Source organism: Gopherus flavomarginatus, chromosome 8 (assembly GCF_025201925.1).
Source record: "Gopherus flavomarginatus isolate rGopFla2 chromosome 8, rGopFla2.mat.asm, whole genome shotgun sequence".
In the NCBI taxonomy this organism is placed as follows: Eukaryota; Metazoa; Chordata; order Testudines; family Testudinidae; genus Gopherus; species Gopherus flavomarginatus.
In genome coordinates, this window is record NC_066624.1 from 23877413 (window position 1) to 23894831 (window position 17419).

The following is a 17419-nucleotide window of genomic DNA, read 5'->3' on the forward strand; positions in this document are numbered from 1 at the left end:
TTACTTGTTTCATGTGGCTTCATTGATTTTGGTAGAGATCAAATCTTTTGTTTGAAATGAGCACTCAGTTCTTGTTCCTCTGCTTAGCATCCCTCCCTCTCCCCCCAATAAAATTCAAATTCTAAAGGAACTCCAGTACAAGTTGGTTTGTCTGTGTTAGCCGGTGTAGCTAATCTCTCATGTTCTAATCCCTACATTTTATGATGACATAGTAATAACCATAATGAGCATTTAGCCAGCACCTTGCATTGGCAAATTGCTATGCAAACATTAACAGGAACACTTGGGCCATAACTCTAGTGAGACTGCTAGGGAAGACAAGCCCCTATTGTACATTCCTTGGCACATGGCTGTGTCTTTATTAGTCTATAAAGCACTATGCAGACATCTGGCGCTGAAACAAACAAACAAAAGAATCACTAAACTATGGTGGTTTTTTTTAGTTAAATACACAAATTGGTTCCTTTGGTGTTTAGCTGAATAATACAGCCATAGGCTGAGTAGATGTGCATAAGTAATGTAATATGACAAGCAAGAACGCTAATACAACCAGTATTAAAATCACCTCTAGCCAGTGTATATTGCACGTACAATGAGCTACATTTTGGATTTTCTTATCTCAATTTTTAAAAAAGGGAACATATGGTGCCTTGCATTTGAATCCAATTCCCTTTGGTTGGAGGTACTGCTTTATCACTAGTTTGAAGACTTCAGAATAAGATGTCCAACCAGCAGTCTCTTCCTCCTGCCTTGATTCCAGCACCTCCTTCAGAATAATGTGATTCAGATGCTTCTCTATGTTCTCTCTTTCCCTGCTGGAGAAGGTCACTTCTGCATGCCCATCTCCAGGCAAACTGGAATTGAGCTATTCACTTTAGAGGGGAGGCAGGGCCTGGTTACGGTCTGATTTCTCCACAGGGTTGATTGTATGGTTGATATTGCAAACAGTATGCAGGACATGTAATCCCCAGCTCTCAAAGCACTTTACCAAGGAAGGTGAGTATCTTCAGCACAGATGGGGAAACGGAGGCATGAAGAAGCAAAGCGACCTGCCTAAATAACCCATCCCACCAGAAAAGGTCAGTGTAATTTAAGCAGCTGGATGCCATATTGATGGGCTCTATAGAAGGCAGCGAGAAAGCGGGAGAGGCAGGCAGCTTGGCAATCGGTATAGCCTCCCTCAGTCCTTGCTCAAGGCACTCAACGTGCCCCTGGGGCTGCAATCTGCTCTGCTGGGTTTGCTGCTGTGACATCCGCACTGCTAGCTGAGCCGGGCGCTGCAGATCGGCAGTGCCACCCAGGGCGGGGGACCAGCCCAACTCTTTTGTGAATGAGAGCAGTCCTCCCCCCACCCTAGTTGCCTGCAGCTGCCTCTGATTGGCCGGGCGGCGTCGCTCGTGTGGCCAGCTGAGGGCAAGCGGGCGGTCGGCACCCCGTGTGAGTGCAACAGGCTGGTCCCCTCCAACGTGCTGCTGCAGGAGAGCGCGGAGGCTGCGGGCGGGGAGGACAGAGGGAAATCCCTGGGATGCAGCGAGCCTCTTGCAAAGTAGCGGGACCCTCCTGGCCAGGCGGCTGGTTTCTGAAGCAGCTGCGGGGTGGCTGCGTGACCTCTCGCTGCAGCAGGTGGGTAAAGAAGCGAAGTTAAATATGGAGCAAAGGGAGGACGAACGTTATATTGCTGCACTTGGCTCAGTGCAGCAGCTCTGTGAATTTAGCTTCTCGGGTAGTCAGTCGGCATTTTAATCACACACTTTAAAAATGTGGAGTGCGTGTGCCACGAGCTTGCAATCTCTGAGGGGGTTGTGTTTGTGTGTGGCTCGATTGCACTGTTTACACGGGAGCGTTGGCCTGCATTTTATTCGATTGTAACATTTTGTGAGTGTGTGTGTGACTAGACTGCAAAAGCTATCCAGGGGATTGTGTGGGTGAGAGAGAATGTCACTAGATTGCAATACTTTCCTGGGTGTGAATTTTCTATGCTCTCTGAAGAGACCCGTTGAATGGAAAGCGTTTTATACAAACAGATCACTGATCGCTCAGATCGGGGTGCGATGCTGGAATATACTTCTTTGCAGATCCCTAAATAAATTCCTAAATGGAAACAGAGAGAAATCCAGGAGACAGTGCTGTGATTGTTAGAGGATTTCTGTTGCTGCCCTTCTGTTTTGAATTCGAGACACTTTTGTGACAGTACTTCAAGAAATTGCCTTTTAAAGCTGACAGTAATTCTTGGGGATTTCTGTACAAAACTAAACAAATGTGAGTGGAGGGCAGAATGAGAAATAAGTTAAAGACAAGGTACTTTGTTCTCCTAGTTAATTAGATTTTGCCTGTAATCTGTGCATAATTTGTACTTTTAATATCTGATTTTATTAAATAGTTTATTTGCTTTTATCCTGAGTTGACAAAGCAATGGAGGAACAGGTTCAGTAATGCTTATACATTCAGAATGGGATTAACTGGCAGCTTGTGACTGTGAAGATGCTTGTTAAACAGAAAAGATGTTTTTTAAACAGCTGGACATATATTCCAAAGAAATGGTGATGCCCCATAAAAGAAAGATGTAAAAGTTTGTCTGAAGTTGTCTACTTCAGTTTTCCTCCAGTTAATATATAAATCTATAGAACTATGAGCTAATGTACAACGACCTGCCTACTATGCAAGCTCCCTTCAGACACAAAAACAGAATGTTTCAGTTATGACAGGATTACAATCTAGATTTAGCTTAAACACACACAAATAGGAATTTCCATCACAGATCAGATCTGTAGTACATCTGATCCAATATCCTGTCTCCAACAGCAGCCAGTGCTGGTTACCTCAAATGGAAGAAACTCTCTAATGGCCAGTTAGGGTGGGATTTTCCAACCTACCTAAATGACTTAGACACCTGAGTGCTACTGACTCAGTAGGGCTCACGTGCCTAATCACTTGGATGCTTTTAAAAATTCCACTCTTATAGAATAACCTGTCCTCAGGGGAAGTTTCCTCGTAATCCCCATCACTTTCAGGAGGGCTGTCAAACATATGACCTGCAGACCAGATCTGGACCACATGACCTAGCCACATTCTCCAGAAACTCAGCTTTTATGTAAAAAAAAAAATATATATTTTTTTTATGGTTGCAACGAAAACCTTCCAAATGTTAAACCAGTGTAAACTGACACAGTGATGTCTGCTTGAGTCTGCACAGAGCCTGATAAGATAGCTCTGACGGGTGTGAACCAACCCACTCCCCATTCATCTAATTTGACACATCAGCTATAAAGCCCAGTGATGATACTTCAACATCAGCATTAACTATTCCATGGCCGATCATTCTAGCAGACAGAACGGAAAAAGGGGGTGAAGGGACTAATGCCATAGAAGAGCTGGGAATTGCTACAGGAATGGAAATGCAAAGGAAGAAGTAAATGAGACTCTCAAAGAGGGGAAGAAAGAGATAAAGGAGGATGGGGAAGGAAGGGAAAGGTCAGACATGGTGGTGGCCTAAAGAGGAGCAGAGTGATGCTGAATATGACAAGGAATTGACTAAATTAAAGTTACTACAGGATTTATATCCTTTCCACACTCTTTGTAAAATCCTTACTTAATGTATATCTGGGTATTCTCATTATCCATATAGATACTCACTCCATTTAGAATCCTGCTAAGCTCTTGGCTTCAAAGATATCTTGTTACACGAGTTTCATGGGCTAATTGTGACTTTTTGTGTTAAAAAAAAAATCTCCTTTTTTGTTTGACATCTGCTGCCTTTCAATTTCATTGAATGTGCCCTGGCTCTTGTGTCATGCAAAAGCATAACTACCATGGTGTAATAACCTTAGTCCCAGATTTGGACCTTAGCGTCCAAAATATGGGGGTTAGCATGAAAACCTCCAAGCTTAGTTACCAGCTTGGACCTGGTACCTGCTGCCACCACCCAAAAAATTAGAGTGTTTTGGGGCACTCTGGTCCCTCTGAAAAAACCTTCCCTGGGGACCCCAAGACCCAAATCCCTTGAGTCTCACAACAAAGGGAAATAATCCTTTTTCCCTTCCCCCCTCCAGGTGCTCCTGGAGAGATACACAGACACCAGCTCTGTGAATCCAAACAGAGTGAATCTCCCTCTCTGTTCCCAATCCTGGAAACAAAAAGTACTTTCCTATTCCCCCAGAGGGAATGCAACATCAGGCTAGCAATCCAACACACAGATCTCCCCTTGATTTCTTCCTCCCACCAATTCCCTGGTGAGTACAGACTCAATTTCCCTGAAGTAAAGAAAAACTCCAACAGGTCTTAAAAGAAAGCTTTATATAAAAAGAAAGAAAAATAAGTACAAATATTCTCTCTGTATTAAGATGATACAACACAGGGCAATTGCTTAAAAGAATATTGAATAAACAGCCTTATTCCAAAAGAATACAAATCAAAGCACTCCAGCACTTATATTCATGCAAATACCAAAGAAAAGAAAACCATAGAACTTACTATCTGATCTCTTTGTCCTTACACTTAGAAACAGAAGACTAGAAAGTAGAACTACTTCTCCAAAGCTCAGAGAAAGCAGGCAGCCAGAAAACAAAGACCCTAGACACTCAATTCCCTCCACCCAAAGTTGAAAAAATCCGGTTTCCTGATTGGTCCTCTGGTCAGGTGCTTCAGGTGAAAGAGACATTAACCCTTAGCTATCTGTTTATGACACATGGTCAAAGGCTAATCACACCCCCAGTATTATTTCGGTGTTCAGAAAATCAGATGTTTTTTCTGTTTGATTACTCCTGCTGTACTTAGCAGCTAAAAGCTCTTGGATTTCCCTGATAGCCCACCTTTCTCTCTTGTGAACAATTTAACAGATGGGAAAGTGCATTCAATGAGCTGTTTTCAGGATTAATGCTTCCTTCAGTCTCTTGGATACTTTCTTCCAAGACCCATATTTATATCCATTTGTTTTTATAGACCATCCTTAACACTGTCCTAAAAGACTTTCCAGAAACTCAGGCAAACACGAAGGAGAAAGGGGGAAGATATCAAGGGATTAGGAGGGAGAAGGGAGATGTTTCAGACATGCAGAGAAAGCCAGGCCCCCTTTTCAGCCAGCACTGCCCACTTTTGTCACTATTGTGGGCCCGTACAGAGCCCCTACACTACGTATTGAAGTTGCAGATAAGTTATACTACTGAAGCCTGTTTCCCTGGGGAGGTTCCAGTGTAGCCCTTTGGTGAATCTGGCCCACTCTGAGGTTTCCTTGTAAGTTTCATGGTTCAGCCACTGGACTAGTCATCCTTCCTATTAAAATAATAAATGGCACTGAGAACAAGACTGAGGTTGGGCAGTGCCTTTCTAAGCAGTACCAGCTTCTCTTCCCCTCATGTTAGCTGGCTTCTTTGAATTTCCCTCTTGCTTATGGGTGGGATTTTCAGACCTCACCATTATTACAAGCCCTAATGGGAATGTTACAGCTCACACTTGTTGACAAATCCATGAGTCAAACCATTGGCAGAGACTGGGGGCCAGACTCTCCAGTCCACAGAGGCCTGTTTGTGCCATGGCCTCCAAGAGGCTGGGAAAGGACAGTGGTAATTTCCCTCATATAGGGGAACTTTCTGCTAGCATTTGCGCCGTTACTGCTTTCCCTACCAGCTACTTCTCCACTCCACACAGAAGGGGGGGTTATTCCAGGAGTGGGACAGGACAGCACAGAGCTCCACTACATACAGTGGCCGAGGGGCCAAGCAGCTGTGCATCAGAGCCCCACAAGCAACCCCCCCACCCACAACACAGTCCAACCAGGTTCTGAAAACAATACAAAGGGAAAGTTCTGGATGAGACTAAGCACAGCTCCTACCAGCTTGGTCTACGTTAGACTGTCTCTTGGCTCACCTGGCAGAGCTGCTGCCAATAAAAGACAGAGTCCTGGTTTTCTTCTTGGCTGTGATAATGTGTATGATTCACCCAAGTCGTGTCCTAATGCTTTACCATGACACCCAAAAGGAGTTCAGGGCTCTTTAACTAGCCTGCAAGGATTAAGCTTTTAGGAGCTGGGACAGCTAATACTATCCCACATATTACCTTGTTGTATTCTTTCTCTCCTCCCAGTCTTGGCTTCCTGTCTTCCATCATGTTACCTCACATGCTAGAGGGTCGTCGTCTTCTCATCTGCCATGTACCCTCATGTTCTTCTTTCATATCCCTCCTTCTAATGCACTTCTTCCAGCAATCCTTTCATTCATCAGTAATCCTCACAACCCACCTTCCCTCTGCTGTTATCCTGTGTCTTATCTAGCTTAAAGCATTTGTTTTTCAGGGCAGGGAGCATCTCCTGTTATCTCCAGCCCAGTGCTGCATGGAGTTCTGTGTAGGTACCATAAGGTGACTCACCATTAATGGTGTCTCCTCCTGGTTATCCTGGGGGTGAGCTCTGGCCAGGTATTGAACCCTTCACTGGTGGTGTCTCTCCCATCATATCCTCAGTCTAGGGACGCCTCTCACTCTAGGAACCGCAACCTCCTCTTCATGACTCTAGCTGGGTCACCATACACTACCCCTGGAAGGGAAACACATAACAAAGTCTTTCCAGGATAAACTGTCCCAGGCAATCTGCTGTCCCCTGCCTGGTTGGTGCCACGTTCCCAGTGTCTGGTAGGGAAACCCAGGCCTGTCCTCTACTCCAGGTTCCAGCTCAGGGGCCCTCTGGTCAGCAGCCAAGGTCTGCACTCCTATTCCTTGCTGCTATTCCCCCGAGCCTTCATCTACCTTAATGGCTTCCTCCCTCTCTGAGTTTGCCAGCCTACCGATTCCCTCTACTCAGGGCATGACTACATCCTACTTCCCAGCAGCCTCCTTCTGTTGCCAGCTAACTGGCTTTATACAGGCCCCACCTGTGGAGTTAATTAGCCTCCCTGGCCACCTTAACCCCTTCCAGTCCTGTGTGGGGTGTACACAACATCACAGTAGGCATAGAGTCAGCCACTGTAGAGATCCTTGCTGCATTTGGGTCCACAGTTGTAGAGCACCAAGCAAATATAAGGTGCTATTACAGTGATTTCTATTACTGGTAAAACAGTTTTGGGAGGTGGGGAGGAGGGTAAGTCAGTGCCCTGTGCTTATGCTGCATTGAAAGGATAGTGTATACAACGAGCAAGAAATATCATCCTCTGGGAACAACACAGAACTTGGGTATTGGGGTATCCCCCAGCACTGGCAGACAACAGTAGAAATACAAGACTGTGGGTTTGGTCAGTTTGGTGAAAGGGTCAGAAACAGTGGGCAATAAATTACCTTCCCTCAACCTAGCTAAGGGCAACATTTATTGGAAACAACAAAATGGATGAAAAGCTTTAGAATTCTTGCTTTCCACGGGTGTTTATTGATTGTATTTGAGATTTACAGTCTCTGTGTGGGAGCATATTTCTCCTTAACATTTTTCACTGAGTTCAGTGGGTGGTGAAAGATGCCAGATTGGCAGGCCTGACGGAATCACTTGCTTATCCTCCAAGCAGATATAGCACAGTATAAACTTCCTCCATGAACTGCTCTCACACTCTGCTTCAGAGTTGAAATGGAAGGACCCCCTGGAAGGGAGAATTGCCTATAGAGACTGGCCATGTGAATTCGCTCAAATCACCACCCATTATACCGGCATGTCTAACTTCGTATATTGTGGCTGGGGCAGTGGATCATTCCGTGAGTGTACAAATTGCTCACCCTACTGCCTCTTACTAGACAACCCAAAAAAATATAGAGCTATAGTGTGTGTGTGTGTGTGTGTGTGTGTGTGTGTGTGTGTGTGTGTGTGTGTGTGTGTGTGTGTGAGAAAGAGAGAGAGAGAGAGAATATTGCCCCACCTACAAACCTTTGAGCAGCTCCAAACAGCTTCCACTTTAAAAAAAAAAAAAAAAGAAAAATCAACTTGCCAAAGAAGTGTTTCCTTTGCAGGTTACCCTGACACAACATTGGCCATGACTAGGTGACACGGTTAAAGTACATGAGTTGGTCTTTGTACCATTAGAAAGCCAGAAACTTCCCTTGCCCAATGGTTTAAGGCTTAACCCCGGAAGCTTGTGATGTGTACAGTTCTTGAAAGTGTGCTATTCAAATGTACTAAAAGCTATTTTAGGAATTTTCCAAAGATTTCCTTTCCCACTGAGGCCTGTTGAGTTGCACTTACAATAGTGAAGGCATCTGGTTTCACAGGCAGAGGGATATGCAAAATAACATTGATGCAACTTTTAAGTAGCATGTGTGACGTGTCATTCCATATTCTTTATGAAAATATGCTTATGCTAATGAATATGACATAACTGAGATGTACTTCATGCAAGATGGCTCATGTGGGATATCATTGGAAAGGCTGTGATTTACTGTATGCGATTATCATATTGGTATTCATGTATCGTTTCTGTATCTGAAGTTAAGAGTATTGACTATGAATCTGTATTTCAACTATGCTACTTTGGGTGACCCTTTCACCAAACTGACCAAACCCACAGTCTTGTATTTCTACTGTTGTCTGCCAGTGCTGGAGGATACCCCAATACCCAAGTTCTGTGTTATATTTCAACTATGCTACTTTCGGTGATGCCCACTGCTAACACTTCAGGTACAACAACGGGAAAGCCAGACAGGACAATGGACTGTAAAAGAGCTTAGTCTTTCTGTGAACCTGTGGGTCAGCCTGTGGAGAATGGCTACAAGGGCCCCACAGAGTCAAGGGCCCCACAGAGTCTTGTTACCTAATACTAAAACATTACCTGGGATTTCTTGTCACTTTCCACTGTAAGGGAAGTGTGGGGGCAAACTAGGAAACAAAGTACTCCCGCCTTATGCAAATCCTATTTAAGGGTGGAGAGTGAGGTAATCCAAGGTCATCAGTGTCATAAACAGATAGCTAAGGGTTAATGTCTCTTTCACCTGGAAAGGGGTAACAAACAACACCTGACCAGAGGACCAATCAGGAAACAAGACTTTTTCAAATCTGGGTGGATGGAAGTTTTGGGTGTGAGTCCTTTGTTCTTGGTCTATTCTCTTTCTCGGCTCTGAGAGTGACCACAGGAATCTCCTGGCTTTCTAATCTTCTGTTTCGAAGTTGTAAGTACAAGGATAGTATGACAATAGGTTTATATTGTTTTTTTTTTGTATTTACATGTGTGTAGTTGCTGGAGTGTATTCTTTTTGGATAAGGCTGTTTATTCATTTTTCTTTTAAGCAATTGACCCTGTATATTGTCACCTGGATACAGAGACCTTTTTATGTCCTTTTTCATTCTTTTTATATAAAGCTTTCTTTTTAAGACCTGTTTGAGTGTTTTTCACTGGTTAAGGCTAAGAAATGAAGGAAGGGGGGGAAATCTCTTTGTGTTAGATTTACTAAGCCTGACTTTGCATGCCCTCTGGGTGAGGGGGGAGAGACATTAGATCTCTCGGTACTTGTGTTTCAAGGACTTGAAGCAGGGAATATCCTAGGGTCCCCAGGGCGGGGAAATCTGGGAGGAGATAGGGAGGGTGGAATCCCTTTGTTTAGATTCACGGAGCTTGAATCTGTATATCTCTCCAGGAACCCAGGGAGGGAACACCTGGAGGGGAAGAGGAAGAAGGGAAGTGGGTTATTTCCCCTTGTGATGAGACTCAAGGAATCTGGGTCTTGGGGTCCCCTGGGAAGGTTTGGGGGGACCAGAGGATATCAGGCCCTAAAATTTCCTGATTGGTGGCAGCGCTATCAGATCTAAGCTGGTAATTAAGCTTGGAGGTTTTCATGCTAACACCCATATTTCGGACACTAAGGTCCAGATCTGGGAAGAAATGTTATGACAATCAGTTATCCCCTGCTACCCTACCCAAGATAACTGCTGGAAACAACTAAGATTGAATGGGAGAAAGAACTGGGCTCAGGCTGAAAGGGCGTCTGGCCTGTGAAGAAGATTATTAGAACCACATTTAGGGTGAGAATTTATATGTAACCAGCTTCTTTAGTGTATTAAGCTTAGTTTACAAGCTCTGTTTTATTTTCTTAGTAATCTGCCTTGTTCTTTCTGCTACCTCTGTAACTACTTAAAATACACCTGTTATAGTTAATACATTTATTTCTGGTTTATAATATAACTCAGTTTATGTAATTTCTAACTGGGGGTGGGGGGGAAGAAGTTGTGTACACCCTCCTCCACATTGAGAGAAGAGGCAAATTTCATATAATTTGGGGTTTGTACTCTAAGGGAGGTGGACATCTGAGTGCTGGAGCAAATCTCTTAAGCTGAGTCTTCCCAGAGCTGATCTGCAGCTGAGCGTAGCCCTGCCTGTGTGTGTGTTAGAGGCGGTTTTAAGAGCCTGGCTCAGCAAGACTGGTTAAAGGGGCCCAGGCTGGCAGAACAGGTAGACTTAGTGGTATCTCAGCACATCAGGTGACTTCCCAAGGGGTCCAACCCATCACAGCATGGAACACTTTTTGCTCTCTAATGTGTATATATGGCATATGCATAATACATGATGGTGGGATATAGTTAAGTAATTCCCGCTAACAACATCTTTGTGCCATGCCACCCTGTTAATCAGTAGCATACAAAAAATGTATTGCTTTCTGCTAATTGCAGGTCAGTTGCCAGAAATATCTGGATGTGCTCTTAGAGGGGGGCTCAGAAGGTATTGGGAGCTAAGCTTTCGAGCCTAGAGGAATGTTCAAGTCCTTCTGCATCTACATAATAGTTTATTTGTATACGATATCAACAGGCCTCTACCTAAAAAGGTAATTTACCATCAAATATGAAAGAGTGGAAGCAGAATTCACAGCTATTGTGTGGAAGAGAAAATGGCCTATAATGTTCTTCTGATATAATTCACAGGTTCTGAATACGCTCCGGACAATTATCGTGGTTAGATGAAGATAATAGCTATTTGTGCACTTAAGGACAGTCCTGGAAATGGCTGTGCATTTCATTTCAACAGAAAAGAGTAAGATGGTCAGAAATAAAGAAATGAGGATGAACACAACAGAATCTCAGAAGGGTGAAAGAACAATAAGTACAGCTGAGAACAAGGAGAGAAGCTGAAGTGGTGGTAGGACAGTGCCAAATGCTATCCAAGATTAGCATTGACCTGAGAGTTTGTTACAGGTTTACTTCATGTAGTTTTGGATTTTTTTCCACCCTGTTTTAGTGGCTAATGCAATTTTTACCACATGAAAGAGTTATGAGAGTCTGCAGTTTCTCACAACTCCTTTCCACGCTGCACATCAGAGTTAAACAAGACCCTACTGCCTTTCTGACTGCACAGAAGAATTTATTGTGCCCTGTAGCCGCTCTCTAACTTTACATTTTAAAGGCTGGCTTTACTAATGCTGACTGCATGCCCTCTAGCCTTGTAGAGAAGCAGCGTCTCCAAAGTCAAACAATCACTAACCACACTTGCTGGAGCTGCACCTTAAACTGTGTCTGCTCTTAGCTTAACCCAGTTGGAAACCACAATGACTCGCCCCCTACATCAGTCGCTTCCCTACTTTCCCCAGGTCACAGGAGTTCTGGAGACATTTGACCATAGCTCTTCCTTGGCTAACCTCATGTCAATCTACCAGGCAGCCAACAGGACAGCCTTCAACTGGACAGACAGCCGGATTGTTGAGTGGGAGAAGTTTGCTGAGCTGGCCAAGTATGAACCAGAGTTCCAGAAGCCCACAGTGAAAGCTCTTCTAATCGTGGCATACTCAGTTATCATCATCATATCCCTGTTTGGCAACATGCTGGTCTGCCACGTGGTGATCAAGACCAAGAGGATGCACTCAGCCACCAGTCTCTTCATTGTCAATCTGGCAGTGTCCGATATCATGATCACTCTGCTCAACACTCCTTTCACTTTGGTAAGTGCCACAAGCCGCGCTGCTATGCTTGCTGAAAACAGAGCTAGGCATGGGTTTGGCCATCCAGCAGAGTGCTTCATCTGGTGGCTGCACTCACTCGATGCATGCTTCTGGGGCTAAGACTTGAATTGGGCAGAGTCATGGCCCATAGACAGCAGCTCTGCCAGGTAAGCAAAAGAGGGGTCTTTCCAAATCCAAAATTAGCTCCAACAACATCACCTCCTAGTCCTTGTCATTGAACCACTAGAGTGCAGTAGAGCTTCCATGCGATATGGAGTGAGTGCTTGTATAGACTCCGTCACTGGACTTATTTTGGATGTATTCACAAGTGGGGTGTGATTTACAGGCTCAACCCTTTAAACGGCTCTAAATGAGATGTGAAGCTCCTAGAAGTTGCTATTTGGCAAAATGTCTGGAATTTCAGTCTTAACCTTTATGAATAAGGCTAAGATTTTGTCAGGGATATTTTTAGTAAAAGTCACAGACAGGTCACAAGCAATAAAGAAAAATTCATGGAAGCCGTGGCCTGTCTGTGACTTTTGCTAAAAGTATGTGTCAAAATGGGGATCTGCGGGGCAGCTATGGGGCTGCTTGGAGCTCTGGGGGCCCCCACCACAGGTTGGGTGTTGGAGCACTAGGGTTCCCCACCACCAATGGCTGAGAGCTCTGGGGGCCCCCACTACAGCTGTGGGGTACTCCCACCGCCCACAGCTCTGGGGGCCCACAGTGCCTAGGAGCCCAGAGGTTCCCCCGCCACCTGCAAGCTCAGGGGCCCTCACTGCAGCCAGGAGCCTAGGGGTTCCCCTGCCGCAGCCAGAAACTATGGCGTACCCCCAGCACCTGCAGCGGCTTGGAGCTCCAGGGGCCACCAGAGGCAGGGGGGGTACCCCTTTGACTCCTGGCCCCTGTGGGTGGCGGGGGACCCTGCAGCTCCCGACCACCTCAGGCTGAAGTCACAGAGATCGCTGGAAGTCACGCATTCCATGACTTCCACAACCTCTGTGTCTAAGTCATAGCCTTATTTATAAACAATTACCAAGGAGTTTCAATGTCTAAAGTTGACAATAGTTTTCTTGGGCTTCAGAGGAAACCTGCCCCAAGTGACAGAGGGCACCATAAGGCTATGTATGTTCATGAGCTCTCCAGATGCAGTGTCAAGAGCGCCTCTATTTGTTTGGCTCAGGTACATGAACCACTGTGCCCTGCTGATGGTTTTGCTGATTTGTTACATTCCCTGCAGGTTCGGTTTGTGAACAGCACGTGGGTTTTTGGAAAGGCCATGTGTCATATCAGCCGCTTCGTGCAGTACTGCTCTCTTCATGTCTCCACACTCACCCTGACAGCCATAGCTCTGGACAGACATCAGGTACAGAATCCCCAGACTGGTGTAAGATTCCTTTGGCACAGCTGCTCCAAACCATTGTATCCCCGTCTAACCATGGGCAAGCAAAGTGGAGTCCAGAACTGAAATAAAATGGGGTGTCACAAGAGGGGGCATTGTCAGAGTTGAGAGGGGAGTTTACATAGCATCTGCCTGTGTTATTCTGGCCTACAGCCATTGGTATCAGCCTGTCATTTTTGTGAGCACTACATTCATTACAAAATGTAGAGAGAAAAAAATAGGAACATACAAACAATGTCCCTTCCCTGTAGAAAACTTCCATTGATATCAGGCAATTAGTGATCTTCAGACCCTGAAATTCTCCACAAATAATGTCAAAAAATAAAGAGCTCAGTTCACCTTGTGTGAAAATTCAAAATACCCAAGCCAGGTGTGCTCTGTTGCCTCAGTTACAGTGTGAGGCATTTCTTAATTTGATATATTTAGAATAAACATCCTTTCAATCTTACACAATTGTCACTGCTCAGTCATGGTTTAAGGTCTGATGTAATTTCAAGACAAACCAGAGAAAATTGACTTTGGTACCAGTTGTAGAGTTCTACTTTTCAGTTTTCTCCAAATCACTCTAATTTGTTAGGCATTTCTCTAAGTATTCAGTGATTTTCTTAAAAGCATTGGAACGTGTGAAGAAAAATATCTGTTCCAGGTAACAATGAAGGGACTTTTCTTTCCCGGGGAGATGATGGTCACTGTGAAGTCTCTACTGCAGGTTATTCTGAATCCACTAAAGCAAAGGATGTCACTAACAAGAGGAGTGCTGAGCATTTCTGTTATCTGGCTGATGGCAACCTGTTTCTCCCTGCCCCACGCAATCTATCAGAAGCTTTTCCAGTACAACTACCGGTAAGTTGCTCCTCTGCCCCCATGGCACGTTACACATTCATTTAGAAGAATCACTTCCCCCACTACTGAAATGTAGTTACTTCTTCAGGTGGGAAAAGCTGCAGCTGACAAAAAGCAGGATAGTTTAGCCCAAGAAGTGACGATCACTGTGTCCAATTGACAATGCACGGGGAGTTTTATATAGACAGAATGGCCCAGATTCTCAAAGGGACTTAGGCACCTATTGTGGATGTTAATGTTTTGTTAGGTGCCTAAATACCTTTGAGGATCTGGGCCAATGTGTATACACAAAATGGAGTTTGGTGAAGACAGCTGGTCCACTGTGAAACTTGGGGCCTTTGGAACTTTAGTGAGCACAAGTGCTCAGGGCCATGGTTTTCTGTCATCGCTAAAAGACTTAAAGGTACTGTGTGGTTTCTCTCAGCACTAGATTCACTCCTGGAAGGCTATTTTAGCTAGAATGCCACTGTTTTTCCCCATTCACCTTTTTGTTCATAAACAGGACACCCCCTGCCATCCAACAAACCCTATATTCTTGTGAGGGAAGGTGAAGGAGGCAGGAATCAAACTTTCAAAATCACAGCACACATGTCTGATACTTACAGAGGCAAAGCTATACGTGTCTAAGCCGCACATAGAGCTATCTAGGGTCACCACATTACACAACAAAGACTTCCCTTGCTGATCAACAGGAGCGCAAACCTCAGCAAACTGAGCCACAGGAGCTGATTTACTCAATGAGCGAGATCATCTCACTTCTGCATCTGTGGTTTTATTTGTTTGATAAATCTAAACAAGGGGAGCCTCTCTCAACACGTTAGGCACCTCTGACAAACACTTAAACACAATACATCAAAATAGAAGCAGCAGCACCACAACACATGGTGGTGCTTTTTAAGGTGGTCTGGTGATTCTGCAGGAAAATAAAACCTTTCTTGTTAATGCCACTTTGCTTTGGTTATTTTGCTGTGAAGAGGAGGTGAAGAGTGCTGTTTGCTTGGCAAACCTGAAGGAGATCAAGTGAAACTTCACATTCAGAGAAGATTCACAGAGTTCCACAAGAAGGTGAAGATTCTGAGCTGGAGTTTGGCATAGCAAAATCCATAAATGTTTCCCTTCATGCTCCATTTGGAGAGGGGAAGGGAGGGGAGGGAAGGAGGAGTCCAAAGATAGCTATCTTGCATCCAATTTCAAGATAGTTATCTAGTCTACCATGCGGTAGCCCAGACCCAGCAGTTGTCTCTTCTTAGTTAAGCCTTAAACTACTTCTTCTCTCTTTATATGAGATCTCTTCTGACCCCAGTGCCCACAAAGCAGCATGGATCAGTGCCAGCAAAAGACATGTAAATCAAACTCAGGGTGATACCTGCAATATAGCCAACACAGATGGGTAGAAGCTATTGAGGACTTATGGCTTTAGGATCCCGACATCAAAACATTGTATCATGGGGGCAGGATGGGGTGATGGATCCAGGGATCATTGTGCTCTGGGACAGGCCAAGATCATAGGTACTGCCTTAGTCCACTATTGACAGCAAGCTTGTGGCACCAGCTAATGAGACTCTCTTCCTAACCAGTAAAGAAAGAAGGTCTCTTTGGGATAGATGCAGCCACATATGATGCATCAAAACAAACCAGGTTTATTTTTTTCCCATGTTCTCGTTCAATACTGCTAGTCAGTAAATATCAAGGAGAATCCCACTGGAGCAAGAGAGAATTGATAGTATCACAGTGAACAATATTGTCTGCTTGAGATTTCAGTCCCAAGGAGAAGAATTTGTAGGCTATAATAATCAACATTAGAAAGATTTTCATCTTGCTTACAGATCCTTCTGACTTGTCTGTTCAAAAACCACACAAGATAGCCTTGGCTTTCTTCCTTGGCTCACAGCTACTTCCCTCCTATGAATGGACAACAAAAGAGAGAGGACCCAGTGCTAGTACATCAAAACTATTATATTAAGAATGTTGTCTACAAAACCTTTAATACAAGTGCCCATTTGTTTTCCCTTGCCTCACCTCTTAATTTCTCACTCCCTTTTGGGGAGGGAGGAATTCATATTTAAGATGATATATAAAATTAATGTGTAGTATATTGTATTCTCTTTCTTACTTGAGCTTGCATTTTATTTGCTTGGGCAGTATCTTACTGATGTATACAATGTCCTCACTGGTTAGACCACGCAAACAGAATGCTGGATTACCTCAGTGGTTGCACTGCTTTGCAGCTATGTTTAATGTATAAACGTGTTGTTTATGAATGAACAAATGCTGCTCAGACTGTTACATTTGCCCCTGTCTCTGCTCATCCATTGACACATTAGACAGCTCAGCGAGGGGAAACATTGCCTTGGGTTGGGACTGGAGTTTTTGATAGTGTAAAGAACTGGTTAGGGAGTATGTGCATCATCGCCCTCTGGATGGCATTGAATGGAATCAGAACTGCACCACTGCGCCGCTGACATATACTGCTAACAAGTTCTGGAGATTCTTAAGTGGTAGTAGGCTAGGTTTTTGGAGCAGGATACAAGTTCTGTCAACAGCAAGTTCTAAGTGGCCATAGTGTGCAGCACTGTGGGAACCACTGAGTTCCTTGATGGCCATAGATTTATTAAAATACTGTGGTATGCCTGGTTTTGCTCTCACAACAGTTCTTTCACAAAGGGTCTACAACCTTTTACTATGCATTCTTGCATCCTTCTAGAAATCCCTGGATATAAGTACCTGAATGATAATACCCGGAGAACTGTGAACTATGGGGATAGTCATCCATCTTAGAGTTCTCGTGATGGCATAACCCCACCTCACACTCCTTTACAATACAATTTGAACCTCTCGATTCCTTCAAGTAATGTTCCCCACCCTTGCTTTCACTAGCAGATTCGGATATTTATCAGGGGAGAGATCACGTTGGGTGCTTGCTCTATGCGCTGACTGCCTGATAAGCCTGGCTATTTATAGTGCTAATTCTGGATGTGCATAACTGTGTATGTGCCAACTGCTGGTGAGTGGATTTGGTGGTATCTGTAAGAAAGGTAGGTCAGAGCACAGATACGGGTCATATGATCAGGATCTAACTGATCACCAAATATGGGACTGTGAAGGAATTCTTCCCTGGATCAAATTGGCAGTGACCTTGAGGGGGCAGGGAGGAAGTTGCCTTCCTCTGAAGTGTGGCATGCAGTTTGCTTCCCAGGATCATCTCTGCCTGTGGCACATAATAATTTAGGCTCCTAAGGGCTGTAATACCTCAGTCTAATTTCATTTGTTAGGTTTAGTGTTTGGCTGCTAGGTGGTATTGGTGATATGCAGGAGGTTAGACTAGATCAGCGGTTCTCAAACGGTGGGTTG

The 17419-nt window shown here is 44.4% G+C and overlaps 1 protein-coding gene across 3 annotated transcripts in view; it reads left to right on the top strand.

The window, feature by feature from the left end:
• Positions 1–1465: 1465 nt before the first annotated feature.
• LOC127056606 (G-protein coupled receptor 83-like) overlaps positions 1466–17419 on the top strand; it is a 38571-nt gene continuing 22617 nt past the window's right edge. The window contains exons 1-5 of one of the 3 annotated variants that reach the window (XM_050964675.1): positions 1466–1623; positions 9762–9919; positions 10814–11823; positions 13064–13189; positions 13872–14068. In XM_050964675.1, coding sequence (XP_050820632.1) covers positions 11434–11823; positions 13064–13189; positions 13872–14068 — 713 coding nt within the window. In that variant the 5' untranslated portion in view covers positions 1466–1623; positions 9762–9919; positions 10814–11433. The remainder of the gene's footprint in view (positions 1624–9761; positions 9920–10813; positions 11824–13063; positions 13190–13871; positions 14069–17419) is intronic. The other 2 variants (XM_050964677.1, XM_050964676.1) reach the window with 2 other exon arrangements.